Source organism: Capra hircus, chromosome 18 (assembly GCF_001704415.2).
Source record: "Capra hircus breed San Clemente chromosome 18, ASM170441v1, whole genome shotgun sequence".
NCBI classification, from domain to species: domain Eukaryota; kingdom Metazoa; phylum Chordata; class Mammalia; order Artiodactyla; family Bovidae; genus Capra; species Capra hircus.
Genome location: NC_030825.1, coordinates 49091216 through 49108107, shown reverse-complemented (window position 1 = coordinate 49108107; position 16892 = coordinate 49091216). Strand labels below are relative to the sequence as shown.

At 57.1% G+C, this 16892-nt stretch overlaps 2 protein-coding genes across 2 annotated transcripts; one reads left to right on the top strand and one right to left on the bottom strand.

Moving 5' to 3' along the window:
* SPRED3 (sprouty related EVH1 domain containing 3) lies at positions 1695-10730 on the bottom strand. Its single transcript, XM_018062336.1, has 6 exons — positions 10367-10730; positions 9976-10156; positions 8695-8863; positions 8513-8589; positions 5982-6125; positions 1695-5269 (listed from the first exon to the last, which is right to left on the bottom strand). The coding sequence occupies exons 1-6, from the start codon at positions 10432-10434 to the stop codon at positions 4604-4606; spliced, it is 1305 nt and encodes a 434-aa protein (XP_017917825.1). The 5' UTR covers positions 10435-10730; the 3' UTR covers positions 1695-4603.
* Positions 13513-16651, top strand: GGN (gametogenetin). The gene is made up of 2 exons (XM_018063269.1): positions 13513-15473; positions 16348-16651. The coding sequence occupies exons 1-2, from the start codon at positions 13561-13563 to the stop codon at positions 16463-16465; spliced, it is 2031 nt and encodes a 676-aa protein (XP_017918758.1). The 5' UTR covers positions 13513-13560; the 3' UTR covers positions 16466-16651.

The following is a 16892-nucleotide window of genomic DNA, read 5'->3' as shown; positions in this document are numbered from 1 at the left end:
CCTGATCTCCAGTAGTTTCTAGATAGTTCTAGTGGGAGTTAGAATAGACTGGAAGTAGAGACTCCAAGGAGAAAAAGAGCCAGAACCTGATTCTTAGGGGGGAGTCTACCCTTAATCTGGTTCCTCCATAGTCCCGTCTACTCCATGGCTGGGTACTGGGGTGGGGAGGGCGGCAGCAGTTGTTGACCTCAATAAAATATTAAAAATTGTTCAGACCAAAGCCACGGAGTCATAACCTTGACTCTTTATGGTGTGCTCATCTAAATTGAGCTTCCCTGGTGCTTTAGATGGTAAAGAATCTGCCTGCAATTTGGGAGACCTGGGTTCGATCCCTGGGTCAGGAAGATCCCCTAGAGAAAGGAATGGCAACCCATTCCAGTATTCTTGCCTGGGAAATCCCATGGACAGAAGAACCTGGTGGGCTACAGTCCATTGGGTCACAAAGCGTTAGACAGGACTCAGCGAACAACCACCACCTCTTAGGATAAAGAAGGTGGGATGATGACTATATGACTAAGCAGCTGAGACTTTCACTTTCATACCTAAATTGAACTCGACCTTCAAAACAGATCCAGTATCTTGCCCACTTCTCCTGGTCTCCACTCTTCTCACCCTAGTCCTGTGCACCACTGTCTCCCCTGGACCATACTAGCAGCCTCCTCCCTGTCTCCAAGCCTCCCCCACCCCTCCACCAGCCCACCAGGATCTGTCCCCACAGGCAGCCAAAGGGAACCTGTGAATAACTGAGTCTGGTCACATCTGCTGTGACATAGAAGCTCCAAGCTGCCATGCTTGGAGACTTCCTGTAACTTCATGTCACTCACGGTGAACAGCAAAGTCCATGCAATGGCTTGCAAGGTCCCAGAGATCCTCCCTGTCCCCCTTTCCCCTTCTTTCATCTTTCTATCACCTAAGCACCCTCCTGCTCTTGCTCCTTCCCCTCTCCAGGTCCCTTGACACCCCTCAGACTTACCAAACATGCTCCTCCCTCAGGGCCTTGCATGACTGTCCTTTTTACCTGGAATGCTCTTCCTACAGACATCCCCAGGACTCCCTCACCTTCAGGGTTCCAGCCTCCTCCATGGGGCCTCCCTGACCACCGTGGCAATAACTGTCTGTATCCCCCATCTTCACTTTTTCTTTATAGGATATGTCATTTCTCAGTGGTAAAGAACCTGCCTACCTATGCAGGAAACATAAGAAACACTGGTTTGATCCCTGGGTTGGGAAGATCCCCTGGAGAAGATCATGGGAACCCACTCCAGTATTCTTGCCTGGGGGATTCCATGGACAGAGGAGCCTGATGGTCTACAGTCCATAGGGTTGCAGAGAGTCAAAGAGTTGGACATGACTGAAGTAACTCAGCATGCACGCATATATCATTTCTAATATGTTCTCTCCTTCACTAACATGCTATCTCCTTCACATGTTGTCTCCTTCACTACAAAGTTCATAAGTTCCTTGTGGGAAAGAATTTTTCTGTTCACTGTTTTATCCCCAGCACCTAGAATAGGGCTTGGTGTACAACAAGTGTTCAGTAAATGTACTTGTGTAGTGATTGGATGTATAAAATTAAGCCAGAGGGTCTGCTTGGGACTAAAGGATGAAAAGGGGAAAGGAGGATTTGTCTGGTCTGGTGACTCAGGAAGGTGAGAGGATGGGGTGCATCAATGCAAATAAAGAACACAGGCTGAGACTTTGTCACAGACATTTCTTGGAGCCGATATCTCATGCCCCCTCCCCTGATGACAAGGCTGGTCTTCGGCCCCCATCCTCCCCCACTACTTCAGCCTGCACTGATAACAATATTGAGGTCACAGACTGGCTTAGAATCAAGATCAGGAAGATAAATGTCGAGGTGCCTCCCCCAAGCCTGGGGGCCAAGCATCCAATCTGAGGGGCAAGCAGCTGGGAAATTGGGCCTGGGGGCTCCAGGTTTTGAGGTCTTCCTGGCTCCCAGGGTCATCCCTCCATACACCCCTGGTTTAGGGGTGATGAAGAGTAATCATGGATCAGAGGTGGGTATTAGCAGGGAGCAGGACTGGGAGACCTGGGAGAGGCGGTGCTGGGAGGCGGGAGCCAGGGAACCTTCCCGCAGCCCCCACCACTTCAGCCACAGATCCCACAGCACCTTACAGCACTCTGGTCCCCCGTCCCACCCCTCCCCAAAACGAGGTAGGTTAAGAATGGAGCTTCCCCCCGCCCACCACGGAAGGGAGGAGACCGAGGCACAGAGAGGGGGATGGGGACCCAGGCTGCCCCAGCCCCTCGTCCCTCCGCCCTCAGCTCTGGTGGGTTTGACACTGATGAGAGCTGGGCAGAGTGGGGATGGGAGGGACACCCCTCTTTTCTCTCACCCATCCCAGGGTCTGGTTGAGAGAGCTGAATCTCACAGGTTCCGGATGTAATAAATAGTTAATAATTTAAAGGAAGTGACAGGAGGATCCATCCCTCTGGCCCCCTTGACCTATCCCTTGAACCCCCACAAGGCCATCCAGGTCTGGGTAATGAGGAAAGGTAAGGGCACACTTCAAGATGCCTAGGACCAGATGTAGGTCCCAAGCCCATACAACATTGAGATTGTGTTGCTCCAAGACCGTGATCTCCCCCATGCAGGCTGTCAGATCCGTGGTACACTAGAAGTCCCATTCCATTGAAGAGAAAGAGATCTTGGAATCCCCTTTTCCCAGGAGTCTCAGAAGGCCATGAACCAGGCTTTCAAACTTTCCGAAACAACTCCCAACTCTGAGATGGATGTGAAGGGGTTAACAGAGGGGCAGAACATGAAAGGCTTGGACTAAGGCTAGGACTCAAGGTTGGGCTTGGGAGAGAGTCTGCAAGGCTTGGGAATTGTGTGGGTGTGGGTGTGTATAGGTGTGAGTGTGCACCCATGGGCATTTGTGCCAATAGAGCCATATCTAGTTGCCTTTGTGCAACTTACACAAATGCACACCTTCCACTGAGGGCACAGCATGGCCAGCCCCGCTCACAGCCTTGGCTGTGAGCCTTTGTTTAGTGAACAGCCTGCACAGTCATCTATGGCAATGCTAGTTCCTAGATATGGGAGCAAGGGAGCTCTTGGGTGGTCCTGGAATCCAGGAACATTAGCTCAAAATGTTTTTTTGTTTGTTTGTTTGTTTTCCCTTTAGGGTAAAGGGGTAATTCTGTATGATACTGAGAACTTGGGCTGGGGCCCTTAGGACTAGAATTTCGAGAGTCTGGGACCTTGGGGTTTCAGGGACCTGTGGACGGCAGGATTCAACGGGCAGCAGGTCTCAGGAGATGCACAAGCTGGGCCTGGGAAATATCAGGCTAGAGAGGTTGGAATCCAAAAAAATCTGGTATCTGAAGGTGCGAAAGTTCCAGGGCACCTCAGATTTGTCTCTGGCATGGAGGGACCAAGGTCTTGGGTCAGGGACAATCCCAATACTGTGTAGGCTTGAGTTCTGAATTTGGAGGGTCAATGGCACCTTAGGGTCTTGGATTGAGTGCTCCTAAAGTACTCTGGGGCCACTCAGGGGCAAGGGGTCAGAGGTCTGAGTTGCCATGAACGTCCCATCTTCTGGGAACTGGGCTCCTAGCCTTTTGGGGACTGGGAATATGTGGGTACAAAGAAGCTGAAGATTCCAGGATGATCTGGGGCTTGAAATCTGAGTCCAAGGAGGTTCGGAAGAAGGGTATCTGAGGGGTTGGGACGTATGTCTTAGACCCTGAGGTACTGGTGGCCTTCAGTCCTACATATATAGGACTTACAGAGTTCTATATATGGAAGTGAAAATTCCTGGGAACACCAGCTTGGGATGGGTGGGTCTACAGAGGTCTTTGATCCACCAGCTTGGGATGGGTGGGTCTACAGAGGTCTTTGATCCTTGGCTCACAGAGCATCTCGGAGTCTGACTTCTGGATCTTGGGCCATGTGCACGTGGGAAGGAGGGCTCTGAGGTGGATCTCCCAAGTCATTTGGGGTGAGAGAACAGCCATTTGAGCACATCCAAGAACTCAGGGCATCTTAAGAGGATTTGGTGTCTAAGAAGTCCTGGGGCTACAAGAACATCTTAAATACAGGTACCCCAGGTTTTAGGTGCATTCAAGAATCACTGGGGGGTGATTCCGGGTCCTATGGTTTAAGATCTGGGAGTAACTGTATACAGGTAGGGTCACGTTCTGGCCACTCCTAATTATTGGGCTGTAATCTGACAGGGTTCATGGTGCCAGGCATGAAGGGGGTCTAGGTTGGTAATCTGAACAGGGAGTCAGGATGAGCCCGGCTCCCAGGGATCTGTGTGTTCCCTGCCTGCCTGGGGTGAAGAGTCTGGGGATCCCTGGAATCTCCTTAGTCTAGGTCGGGGTGGGAGTGGAGAACGGGGAAGCCAGAACTCAAGGGGCCTGGAATCTCTTGGACAGACATCCCAATGAAGCTGGTTCTGGGGTCTCTCAGTCCTACATTTGGGGTCCAGGTTCCAGGTCTGGGGTCTCTCAATCCAAACTCAAGCTCCAAGTTCCGGGTGTGCCTAGGTTTGGGTTTGGGGTCCGAACGGAGTCCGGGGTCCCGGACCCTCAATTTTGGGTCCTCGGTCCGGCTGCTGGACCCATCAGGCCGTCCTCACCGCGCAGCCTCTTCGTGGCGACCTCCGCAGCCGGCGCAGCCGCATCGCGCCGCGACCCAGTGGCATGCACGCAGGGGTGCGTAGCAGCAGAGGCAGGGCACCGCGAGCGAGAGCGCAGCCAGCGCGGCCCAGCGCGCGGCGGGGCGCGGGTGGCCCGGCTCGCAGGCGCACGGGTCCGAGAAGTCGCCCTCGGCATCCGACAGGCAGTGGTAGAGCAAACTCTCAGCGCACCACAGGCAGCTGAGACGGCGCACAAGCAGGCGACCCGGATCCGGGGCCTCGGCGCAGCGGCCGCCACGACCATCAGCGCGACGGCGGAAGAGCGCGCGGCAGTGCACGCAGCGCGCCGCCTCCTCCGCCTCCGGGGAGGCCTTGGCTGGAGCAGGGGCCGGGCCAGGGCCTGGGGGTGGGCGAGCCGGGGGTGCTGGAGGCACAGCCTCGGTGAGAGGGGCGGGTAGGACTGCGGGGGGCCCTAGGGCTGCGCCCCTCAAAGCGCCGGTCTTGGCGAAGCGCACGACGCAGGTGGACAGGGCGAGGGGCGCGGGCGGCCCCGCGCGCCGGTAATCCTCATAGCCGCGGCCGCCCCAGCCCGGGCCCCCTGCCCCAGCCAAGGGCTCTGAAGGCTCCGGAATCCCCGTGAACGGTAGGAGCGGAGGGTAGCTCTGCGGGACCAAGATACAGAAGAACAGGTTAACGGGCTCTGTGATCCCCAACATGCCACCACAATCCATCCCGGCCTTAGAAGACCCGAGAATCCAAAGACCCAGCCACAGGCCTCATTTATCTTAGCATCCTGTACTGGGATCCTGATTGCCTGGGGTCCCGAACTTTTAAGTCCTCAGCCCACTCCACTCCCAGGGACAGACAGAAGACTCCAGACACAAGCCCAGACTTTAAGAACCCAGTGGGCCAGGCTCTCAGTCCTGTCCTTTCTCAAGATCCAGGATTCCTGTACCCAGCCCTTCTCAGATTCAAGAATTCTGGACCCCAGCCATCTTCTCCTTCTCCTTCTCCTGCAGGAGTTTGGTCACCAGGTCCCTTTTACTCCTTTGGATACTGAGTCTCACTCCTCGTGAGTTAAGTACTAAAGAACTCCTTCCATGAGTACCACCAACTCCCTAATATATATTCATTGTCCAAGTCCTCCCCTAAACCCCTCTGGAATTCAGAGCGTTCTAATCTCCAAGAGTGCAGGAGACACGCGGGAAGCCCTCACCCAACCTTCCCAGGAACTAAGCTTCCCAGACCTAAGCTCCCTCGCCACAAGACATGTCAGCCATTCCTTGGAATCCGTGATTTCTTGCCCTTCTGCGGCCTCAGCTCCCGCCCACGTCGGGACCCCGGCGCCCGGCCTCCTTTTCCCGGGAGCCCCACCTGAGCTGATGAGCGGCGGCGCTGGGGGGGCGTGGCCGGCCCGAAGCCGGAAGCTGACTCCACGGTGACGATGGGGGCCGCCGCTGCGCTGGGAGGCGTCTCCTGGTGGCTGTGACTGGAGGAGGAGTCGCTGTCCACGTGGGACTGGGGGAGATTGGCGGCCTCAGAGCCGGGACCTCTGGCACAGCCGATGCCCTTATATAGACCCCCTCCCATTGCGAGCGAGGGCTCTGTGGCCAGGCAGACCTGGGTTCAAGCCCCGGCAATGCCACTGACTGCTTGTGTGACCTCCGGCAAGTGAGCTCAGCTCTTTGAGCCTCAGTTTCCTCCTCTGTAAAATGGGGATCATAATATTGTCTATTCATAAGGATGTGGTTAGGACCCACTGTAAAGGGCATAAACATGCCTGAAGTACAGGAAGAGTGGGAAATGGTTATGATAATTGAACTCCCTCTTATCTGCTCAGCTTACCAACCTACAGAACATCAAATCATCCTCCCTTCTCAGAACCCCTGTCCCTTGGCCATCAGCTGCCTTCCTGCCTCCTGCCTACCACCACACCTTTAGCCGGGTAGTTCCACCCACCTAGAATGTGTTCCTTCCTATCCAAACCAAGCTGTGTCCTCTACAAGCTGAAACATCACTTCTCAGACCTTCCATTCCTTTCTGTGACTTGGGAATTATTCCTACCTCAACAGATTACTATCCTCAATAAACATTCATTGAGCACCCATGACTTGCCAAGCTTGCAAAGGCCATTGGGAGGATATGAGATGGAGCACAGAAAGCACAGCATCTTTCCTGAGAAAGCACTCAATGGGATCTGTCTGGGTGACTTTTGTAGACCCCTCTACATCTCCCATTATACTGGGAAGCCCCCCTTTCTGCCCAGGGAACCAAGTTTGTTCCTACATGTGCTCTTGAGACATTCCCACTGTTCCCAGCAAGGGCCAAATCGAATCCGACATTATGTGCATTTATTCATTCAATCAATTTATTCAACACATATTTACTGAACACTTACTGTCTACCAGGCACTGTTTTAAGCATTGAAGATGCAGCAAGAAAGCAACAAAAGATCCTTGCCCTCCTGGAGCAGACATTCTAGCATGGGAGGTGGATAGTAAAGTCATAGATAAGAAAACTGTCTATTGGGAGAGGAAATAAAACTATCTTAGAAGATGGGGGAAAGAACAAGATAAGGAGCATTAGGAGACTGCAGTTTTACATAGGTTACTCAGGGAAGGCCTCAGGGCTTCCCTGATGGCTCAGTGGTAAAGAATGCACCTGCCAATGCAGGAGACCAGGTTTGATCCCCAGGTTGGGAAGATCCCCTGGATTAGGAAACGGCAACCCACTCCAGTATTCTTGCCTGGAAATCCCGTGGACAGAAGAACCTGGTGGGCTACAGTCCACAGGTTCGCAAAGAGTCAGATGCAACTTAGCTACTGAATAAAAACAGGCAGGGCCCTCACTGAGGAGACTACGTGTGTAAAGCCCTGAAGGAAATAAGAGAATAAGCCATGTGGAAATTTGGGAATGTTCCAAGACAAGAGGACCAGCCAGTGCAAAAGCCCTGAGACAGGAATCTGTCTTCCCTTTTGACTTAACAGTGAGGAAGCCAACATGGCTGGAGCCTAGTGAGCATGAGGGACAGTAATAGGGGGCCAGCTGGTGTGGGGTCTTATGTGCCTCTGTGAAGACTTTGTCCTTTACCAGTAGTGAGATGGAGCCCCGGTAGGATTCTAAGCGGAGGATATCCGTGATCAGACTTAGATGTCAGTAGGGTCCCTCTGGCTGTGTGGGGGCAAAGGAGATGGAGGAGGGGGGCAGTTGATGATGAGCAGCTGATGAGACAGTCCAATGGGGAGATGAGGTTGACTAGTCACCAGGTTGGAGGCACAGTCTGATAATTTTGAAAGTAGAGCCAGGGAATTCCCTGGAGGCCCCAGTGGTTAGGACTTGGTGCTTTCACTGACAGGCCCAAGTTCCATGTCTGTTGGGGAACCAAGATCCTGTGTGCTGTGAGGTGAGGCCAAATTTTTTAAAAAAGAAAGTGGAGCCAATATGTACTGACAGACTAGATGAGGGGGCATTAAAAAAGGAAAGGAGTCAAGGATGACTCCAAGGTTTGAGCACCTAGAAGGTTGGATTTCCCATTGATTTGTTCACCTGTTTACTTTTAATATTTATCCATTTTTATAGTATACCTTAAAATTTTTTCTGCCTTTCCACACTAGAATAGAAGCTCCACGAGGAAAGAGACTTTATTCTATTCACTGATGTATCCCCAGTGCTTAAAACACTTCTTATGGAAGGTGTTCAATAAATACCCTTGGATGAACGGGTAAATCATGATAGAACAGAAAAACTAAAATCACTGGGAATGAAACTGACACTAATAGGTTTTGGCCCGAATTTGTGTCCCCAGCACGTGGCATGGTTCCAGATACACAGTAGGTGCTCAAGAATGTTTGCAGAATAGAAATAGCCCCCGGCCCTCCCAGCAGCCTTGCACCCAGGAGACTCACCGTCAGAGGGCAGGGGGTCTCTGCGGTGTCCTGGGAAGGGGAGGAGGAAGAGGAGGAGGAGGAGGGGGTGAGCGAGCCTGGGGTCAGGAGAGAGGCAGAGCAGTGAGTTCTTGGGGCCAGGCTTCTCCCACCCCCAACCCAAACCAGCCCAGGCTCCAGCCCCCACCACCTGCACCACTCACCTCGACCCAGAGCAGCAAGCGCTGCCAGCAGGCTCTTCTGGAACTCATCTGCCTCGGCCGGGCTCTGAAACGTCAGCCCAAACTTGCAGTCACCCAGGCTCCAGTGATGAAAGATGGGGTTCACCTTGTTGTAAACCAAGCCTGGCCTCAGGGTACACTCCAAGGTGATCTGAAGTGGAGGCAGGCAGGAAGGGTCCAGGTCAGACATTCCCTTCCTGCCAGAGCACCTCATAAATCTCATTTCCCCATCCTAGGTGCACCCTTGAACCCCAATCACACCCCAGTATTGAGCACACCTCTGATAAGCTAATATTTCCTCCCAAACCCTTGATCTCTACATTTTCCTAACATCTCCCTCCCTCTGATATCTCAGTGGGCATCCCAAATTTTATTGGATGCCTCAAAAAATGTTAACCTCCTTCTGATAGCCAGTATCACCCATCTAACTCAATTGTACTCCCCAAGCTTTACTGAACATCTCAAAATGTTAATCCCCTTCTGATGCCCCAGTGATCTCCCCAAATACCACCTCCCAAAATTTTTTTTATCAAAATCCCACAGATTTCCCCTCAGATGCTGGTCAACACCCTAGATGTTCTCCCATCTTCTTGCCCAACATCACCGTATTTTTTCCACACCATTTCAAATCCCCCTACACTGTTCCTTCCAACCCCTGCTCTGAAATGCAACCCTTACCCCAAGCCTTTTCAAACAATCCAAACCTTTCTACTACATCCCCAGCTGAAACGTCAACAGTCTCTTTCCATTTCATGCCAGACAGCCCAGAATATTCCTGCTGAACCCACAACAGGATGGTAAACCCTATGTGACACTTTCAGATGGTCCCCCCACCAAAGGCCTCCATACACTTAGGGCAGAGGGGCAGGTGGTGTAAAATTCCCGTGGTGAGGATTTCTGAGCAAGATGGAGCCAGGGGGAGGGTTCTGAGCCAGCCGAAGAGGGATATGATCTGAGTCAGGTGTTAGCCCAGCCCCAGTGGAACAGGCTGAGGTTGGGGGAGGGAGCAGGAGGACAAGGAGACCAGTGAGCAGGCTGCTGTGGCCGTCCAGTGGGCAGTGACAGGGGATGGGAACTGTTTGACACCCTCAATAGTCCCCAAACTCCCCACTCTCATCCAGAGGACAGAGTCACTTCCAGCTCCATCCCACACCCGGGTTTGATTTCGGCTGGGAGATGACCTGACCTCACCTCTGCATTCCCAGCCCCATCCCCCTACTTCCCCACACCCCCACCCCACCCCCACGCCCCAGGGTGGCTCACTTTCTGGTCCCGGAGGCGCTCCCCGTGGATGACGTAGTGCCCCTGGCGGGCCCCCCCCTCGGGCCTGGCCCCTCGGACCCGACATACGCTCACCTGGCTGAGGCCCCCGCCCCCCACAGGCAGCCAGCCCCCACTGGAGTCATCTCGGGCCATCACCACGGCTCGGACCCGAACCATGTACCTGGAGGAGGTAGGGGGACAGGGACAACATGGTCAGTGAGCGTCATTCCTGCTCTCCTAGTCAGTGTTTCCCCAGCCCTCACCGCCCCTCTTCATCCCTCACAGCCCGATCTACTGTCTCCTTAGTCACCCACACTCCCCTTACCTTCTACACCCACCTCCTTCCCCATGCCCACCTTCTGCCCATACCCGTCACCTCTCTTATGCCCACCTTCTTCCAGCATGGCTTCTTTCTTCCTCTTGCCATCTCTTTTCTCCCATGCCTACCTCCTTCTCCATATCTACCTTTTTTCTCCATACTCACCTTGCCTCCCTTTCCCCATCTTCCCCATCCTCACCCCCAGAGCTTCGCTCTTCCACTTCCCTTCTTCCTCCTGCTCATCCCCTATCAACCCTATCTCCTTCTCCTCCCTCAGCACGTACCCACAGCCCCACCCATCGTCCCCCTCACAGCTGGGTGCCTGCGCATATGTATTTTCTTAGAGCCGATCAACTCAACTCCAGTCCCCCCTACACTGCCTCCGCACCCTGCCACCCAGGCCACTGGCTGGGTGAGAAACCCAGGCTGTCTTCCTCCCCACCCCCCCACCCCTTCCCGGATTTATGAATGAGACCGGATGCAAAGCTCACTGAGTCACCCAGCAACGGGAGATGGGCAAGGAGCAGGGAGAGAACCAGAAATGGCCAGAGACAGGCCGAAAGGGAGATGGAGGCAGAGGAAGCCAGAAACGGGCGATCGAGAGACATCCAGAGAGCATTTCATTCACAAAAATCAAGCCTGCTCCCTCAGGCCCCTGCCGAGGAAAGGCAAGGGGGAGAGATTGCGGGTTGAGGAACTGATCCCTCCTCCTTTCCCTCCCCGCCCCAGCATCCTTCAGAACCATTTTACCCCGCCCCCCAGCTCAGGGGACGTAGCCCTCCGCCCATAATCGGGATCAGCGTCCAGCCCCTCACTACCACCTAGCGCAGGGACCATGGAGCCCCGGCATTAAGGACCCCAGCAACGAGCTCTAGCCCCTTCCCCTACCAGCAGGCTGCCGGGTTTCCCCAGTCCTTCGGGAGGGGAGGGGGAGGCTGCAGCGCCCCCAGCCCCCTTTTCTCAATGGGATGGGATTTTGTGAATGAGCAGTCACGTGACGCTGCTTCCTTTGTCCGCCCGCCTCCCCCGACAACAGGTGAAACAGAGAAAGAGGGCAGGGGTCCTCTCCAGGGCCTACTGGGATGGGACGCCGGGATTTCTGGATGCCCTACGCTCCTAACACAGCTGTTCCCCGGGGGGGAGTGGTCCCCTGAGTTCCTCAATGGTGAGGGTCCAGTACGGAATTTTATGAATGGGGAGTCCTCGGAGGAAGTCCAGGCCCCCTAAATGGTGACCGATACCCCAAATGGCTGCCGCGCAGTTCAGGGGCCCCCACCTCCTTTTCCTTCCAGCCAGGGTCTGGGGGGCGCCCCGGTGGGCAGGAGGCGCAGCGCGGTCCAGGCCGCCTCCTCATCGTGACAGGCGGTCTGTCAGCCCCCGCCCCCTCGCCCCCTCGGCACCTGCCTGGGAGGCTCCGGCCGGGCTCCGAGCGGTGGCGACGTGGCCTCCTCCTCCTCCTCTTCCTCCTGTTCGCTCCGGCTCCCTCGCTGGCTCCGGCGGCGCTAGAGACGGGCACCGGGAGCCGGGGCGCAGGGGGAGGGAGGGGGAACCTGGAAGATGGGTGGGGGGGAGGGGGCGGCTTGGGGGAGGGGTAAACGCGAGGCAGGCGCACTTGCCCGCTGGGTCCTAGAGCCCGGCAGTGGCTCTAGCGAACAGCCCCCCAGCCCGCATTTTCTCAGGATCCAGAGAGGATCCCCTACTTTTCCACCCATCTGCGCCATTGGCCCTTGAGGATATGGAGAAGGGGTCCGGGACGGAGCCTGGTCTCAAGATTCTAAAAAGGCTAGGGTCTACGTTTGTGGTTCTAAATGGGAGGGGCTGGGTGCCTGACTGGGTTCGAAAAGGGGTGGGGCGAGAAGGGAGCCTTCGCAAGGGGGCGGGGTCGGAGGGCCTAGAGGAGAGGGTGCGGACGCCGAAGGCGCGGACGAGCGCCTGCGTCAGGGAAGGGGCGGGCCCACGGAGGAAGGGCCTTCTAGGCCGGCCCGAGGAAGGAGAGGGTCTTGGGAAGAGAGGTTGCCGGGTCTTAGAAGGGCGGAGCTTATAAGTAAATTGTCTTTAGGGGCCGGACGACGGAGAGTTCCAAAAGGGAGGAGCTACGTAGCAGAGTTCGTAATGGGCGGGGCTTCGGGAGAGGTAATAACGGAGGGGCGGGGCATTGTAAATGGGCGGGGCTAAAAGAAGGTTCTAAAGGGATGAGGCCTAGGACTACGAGGTCTGGGGGGCGGGGAAGAAGACACCGGAGTATTTCAAAGGGAGATCCAGGTTCGTAAGGGGCTGTGCTAGGTTGGCTCCCAGGAGGGCGGAGTCTCGAGCTCGGGGGCGGGGCCTAGATCTCGGAGTCCGCCCTCGCTGTCTCGCCCACTTGCCTTCACCCGCACCCCCGTTCTTTTCGGTTATTTTCTGCTACGGCCGTTCCCCGCCCTGCCCTGGGCCCAGGGGGCCGCGGTCTGAACTTTGGTCAGCTGGAGGAGTTGGTGAGTGGCATCCTCCGAGCGAAGGAGGAGCCAAGGAGGAGCTTGGGGAAAGGGGTGGGGCCTGAGTGTGAGGCCTGCCTCTAGACTAGGAGCGGGAAAAGAAATTTAGGATTAAAGCCGGGAAGAGGACAGGACCAAATGATCAACACAGAGAGAGGGATCTGAGGGTTAGAGGTGATGACTGAGGGGTTAGACTGACAAGAATACCAGAAATTGTTAAGCGGAGGCGGGGCCAGACCTGGGACAGGGGTGGGAGGGGACTTGAGAAGGCCCGATTCTTTGACAATCGGGGGCGGGACAAGAGGGCGGGAGCGGGGCTTGGGCCTCAGGAGCCCAGTTTAAGTCCTGGGAAAGAAGCTTGAACTCTTTGTAGGCCTTATAGGCTACAGAGGCCGACATCATGAGTGTCGCGGCCTGCGTGATTGCCAGGGAAGCGGGCAAGACCTATATCTTGGAGCTTAAAGACCTGAAACGTGGCCACAGTGTAAGGATGTGATATGAGGGACCAGCCAGAGACACAGATACCGGACCCTAGTACACTAAGAGGATGGGAGACTAAGTATCTGAGCAGGAGCTAGCTGTATGGGGCCATGAGGAAGAAGGCGTGAACGTCAAGAGTCAGGGAACAGGAATGCGGGGAGAAACCAGTGCCTGAGTAGGTCTTGAGGAACAAGGGTTGAGTCGGTGCTGGCGGACAGGACCAAGTTCAGCCAGCTTCGGGGGGTTCCCCACAGCCCTGGCAGATTGACTGGCGGAAGTTTTTCTGACCACAGTCCCCGACCTCCGTCAGAAATGGGGAACGTGCAGTCGGAGCCGTCCGCGGGCGGGGGCTCCAGAAAAGAGCAGGCCTCGGACCGGTCCTCCGACTCCCGCCGGACATCCCTGGTGGAGCCCGAGGTGACCCCCTCCTCCCCGGCCATGCGCCTGGCTCGCGGGCTGGGCGTCTGGTTCCCTGGCAGCTCCGCGCCCCCGGGACTCCTGGTACCCCCGGAGCCCCAGGCCTCACCCTCACCCCTGCCCCTGACCTTAGAACTGCCCTCGCCAGTGACGCCCCCTTCAGAGGAGGCGGCTGCGGCCGCGGTCTCCACACCACCCCCGCCCCCCGTGGGGACCCTGCTGCCCGCGCCGTCTAAGTGGCGAAAACCCACGGGCACTCCGGTGCCCCGGATCCGCGGTCTGCTGGAGGCGAGTCATCGCGGCCAGGGTGACCCTCCGAGCCTCCGCCCGCTGCCGCCGCCGTCCCGGCAACTACCCGAAGAGGACCTAGACCCTGTCCCGAGGGCCCCGTCTCCGACTCCGCCGCCCTTGGAGCCGCGGAAGCCGCCACTACCGCCACCTTCGGACGGGCAGCCCCCGGACCGCAGAATCACTCCTGCTCTGGCCACACGCGCCGCAACCCCTACAGAAACCCAGGCCAGACTCGGCAGCGAGGGCCAGACGGCCAGAGGGGCCCGCAGGGGGGCACCTCCCCAAGCAGGCGAGGGCGAAATGGCCAGGCCTGCGGCCTCCGAGCCCGGCCTGAGTCTGTTGTGTAAAGTCACCTTCAAGTCGGGGCCCCAGCTGGCCCCTGCGGCAGCGTCGAGTTCTTTAGCCGCTAAAGCCTCTCTGGGGGGCGGCGGCGGGCTCTTCGCCGCCTCGGGCGCTATCTCCTACGCTGAGGTCCTGAAGCAGGGGCCCCTCGCTCCTGGGGCCTCTCGCCCCTCGGGAGAGGTGCCTCGGGGAACTCAGGAAGCAGAGGGCGGTGATGGAGACGGCGAGGGGTGTTCTGGACCCCCCTCGGCGCCTGCGTCCCACGCCCGGACCCTTCCGCCGCCGCCTTATACCACCTTCCCAGGCTCGAAGCCCAAATTTGACTGGGTGAGCCCTCCTGATGGCCCTGAACGCCACTTTCGCTTCAATGGAGCTGGCGGAGGCGTCGGGGCGCCCAGACGACGCGCAGCCGCTTTCTCAGGGCCCTGGGGCTCCGCACCACCTGCTCCAGGGCAGATGCATCCTGCTCCCGGGTCCCGGAGGCCCGCACCCGCCTTGCTGGCGCCGCCTATGTTCATCTTCCCGGCGCCCACCAATGGCGAGCCTGTGCGCCCAGGGCCTCCCGGCCCGCCGGAGCTGCTGCCGCCGCCGCCGCCGCCGCCCACGCCACCACCCACGCCACCTCCAGCGCCGCCTCCCACACCGCAGCCGCCCGTGATCCAGCCAACGCCGCTGCCCGTGACGCTCCCGCCCGCCCCGGGCCACTTGGAGTCGGCCGTGACTCCCGCCCCGGCTCCCTCTCTGTCCTCCGCCTTGGCCGCCGACCAAGCCCCAGCCCCGGCCCCGGCCCCGGCCCCGGCCCCGGCCCCGGCCCCAGCCCCGGCCCCATCCCCGGCTCCAGCTCCCACTGTGGCCGAGCCATTGCCACCTGCGCCCGTGCCCGCGCCCGCGCCCGTCAAGACCCGCACTCGCAGGAACAAGGGTCCTCGTGCAGCCCGCGCGGTTCCGCGTGAGGATGGCGCCCCCGGAGATGGTCCCCGCGATCGTACAGCCACTACTGTGACTGACAGCGGTGGTGCAGGGGGTGGTGGCAGCGGAGCTCTTCCGGCGGGGACAGCTAACTCGGGCGCCGCGCGCCACTGGCCACCCTTCCAGGTGCTTAACTCCTGTCCCTGCAAGTGTTACTGCCGCCACCAGCCACGCCACCGCCGCCTGCCAAGAAACGTGTCTGCCTGGTGAGGGGAGGTCAGGGAGGAGGGAGGGAAAGGGGATACCCCTCCAAGTCCTGAATTTCACTTTCCTGGAGGGCCCCATTCAACCTTTTGGCCTCCTGACCCCAGCTGCCCCTAGACCCTCCCCTTGGCTGCATATCAAACCCAACTGAACTCCAATCTTTCAGAACCAATAGGAGCCTTGAAAGCACACTGCTCCCTGACAGAGAACACCTTGGCCCAGCCCCTTAGTATCCAGACCTCTGACGGATAACCTCCCTTGTTACTCTCTGGAGCCATCAGGGGTACTGGTCCCTGCTGGCCTGATCCTATGTACTTCCTTGACCCTGTCCCCAATGACATTAAGAAGGACCATGTCTCAAGCTCTTCAGGGACAGAAGAGATGATGGTCTTCTGGAACCAAGTGGTTATAAATGCAGGCTTCCAAAGGAAGCCCCAGGCCTAGTCCCTCAGACTCCCGACCTCTCCAGTCTTTGACCACCAGAGGGCGCTGATGTCCCAGTCCTTGTCCTGCAGAGATTACCCTTGATGCTGCAGCTTCAGGGGAGACACTGCATCCTCTGGTTACCTCTCCTTCACCCCTTAATCTCAAATCTGGTCATCATCCGGGTCTGTTGGACCTTGGGTCCTGAGTCACAGGGAGACCCTCTCCCTTGGAACCTCTGGGGCTCAGCTGGGGCCTGGAGGGGGAGTTGGGGGAACCATTATCACCAGCCCTCAGCCCTCTTTCCTACTAAGTTTGTTCCTCAGATACAGCCCTGATCTAAACTCCCTTTGGGATATTCAGTCATGGTTTCTTATACAGATGGAGAGAGTGGAGCCTAGAATGGGTAAAGGCCTGGCCACACAGGTTCTGATGATTCTACCCTCCCTGTAGGCTGAGGACGCCCACCAACCACCTGAGTGAGCCACCCTGGGTCGCCACCATCAAGTTGGCCGGCTCCCTGGTAGCCGGGCTGGAGCACTATGACTTGCAGGCAACCCATTCCAACTGAGTGCAGTCTGCTCAATGCCCTCTGCCACCCCTCCTTGGTAATAAAAGCCATCCAGATGCTGAGATGCCTATCAGTCACCAGCTAAGGGTTGGAGGGCTGTGGTGGGGCAGAGGTCTCCCTGAAAGCACCACATCCTGGGAACAAGAAGCTGGACCCACCACAGCAATAAGGGAGGTTCTGTTCATCCAGCATGTGGACTGATGAGCCCGCAGGTGAGACGTTCTCACTCCCCTAAATATCAACCCCATTTCCAGGCAATCTGGTGTCAAGCTCAGGGTTTAGCCCAAATCACTCCGGAAAGCAGGAATGATCATTCCCATCATGCAGCTGGGAAAACTGACTCAAAGAAAATCTTGAAAATCCCACATCCCACAAATGGCCCAGTCAAATTTGGACTCTGCCTTCAACACCTTGAGAACTTCAAGGG

What these genes read in the sequence shown, in the direction of transcription:
- GGN (XM_018063269.1), top strand. Translation starts at nt 13,561, where the DNA reads ATGGGGAACGTGCAGTCGGAGCCGTCCGCGGGCGGGGGCTCCAGAAAA. An exon ending in CCAAGAAACGTGTCTGCCTG is followed by an intron (nt 15,474 to 16,347) that starts GTGAGGGGAGGT and finishes CCCTCCCTGTAG; the next exon opens with GCTGAGGACGCCCACCAACC.
- SPRED3 (XM_018062336.1), bottom strand. Translation starts at nt 10,434, where the DNA reads ATGGAGAAGGAGGTAGGCATGGGAGAAAAGAGATGGCAAGAGGAAGAA. An exon ending in AGAAGCCATGCTGGAAGAAG is followed by an intron (nt 10,157 to 10,366) that starts GTGGGCATAAGA and finishes TACCTCCTCCAG; the next exon opens with GTACATGGTTCGGGTCCGAG. An exon ending in AGACCCCCTGCCCTCTGACG is followed by an intron (nt 6,126 to 8,512) that starts GTGAGTCTCCTG and finishes AATCTCCCCCAG; the next exon opens with TCCCACGTGGACAGCGACTC.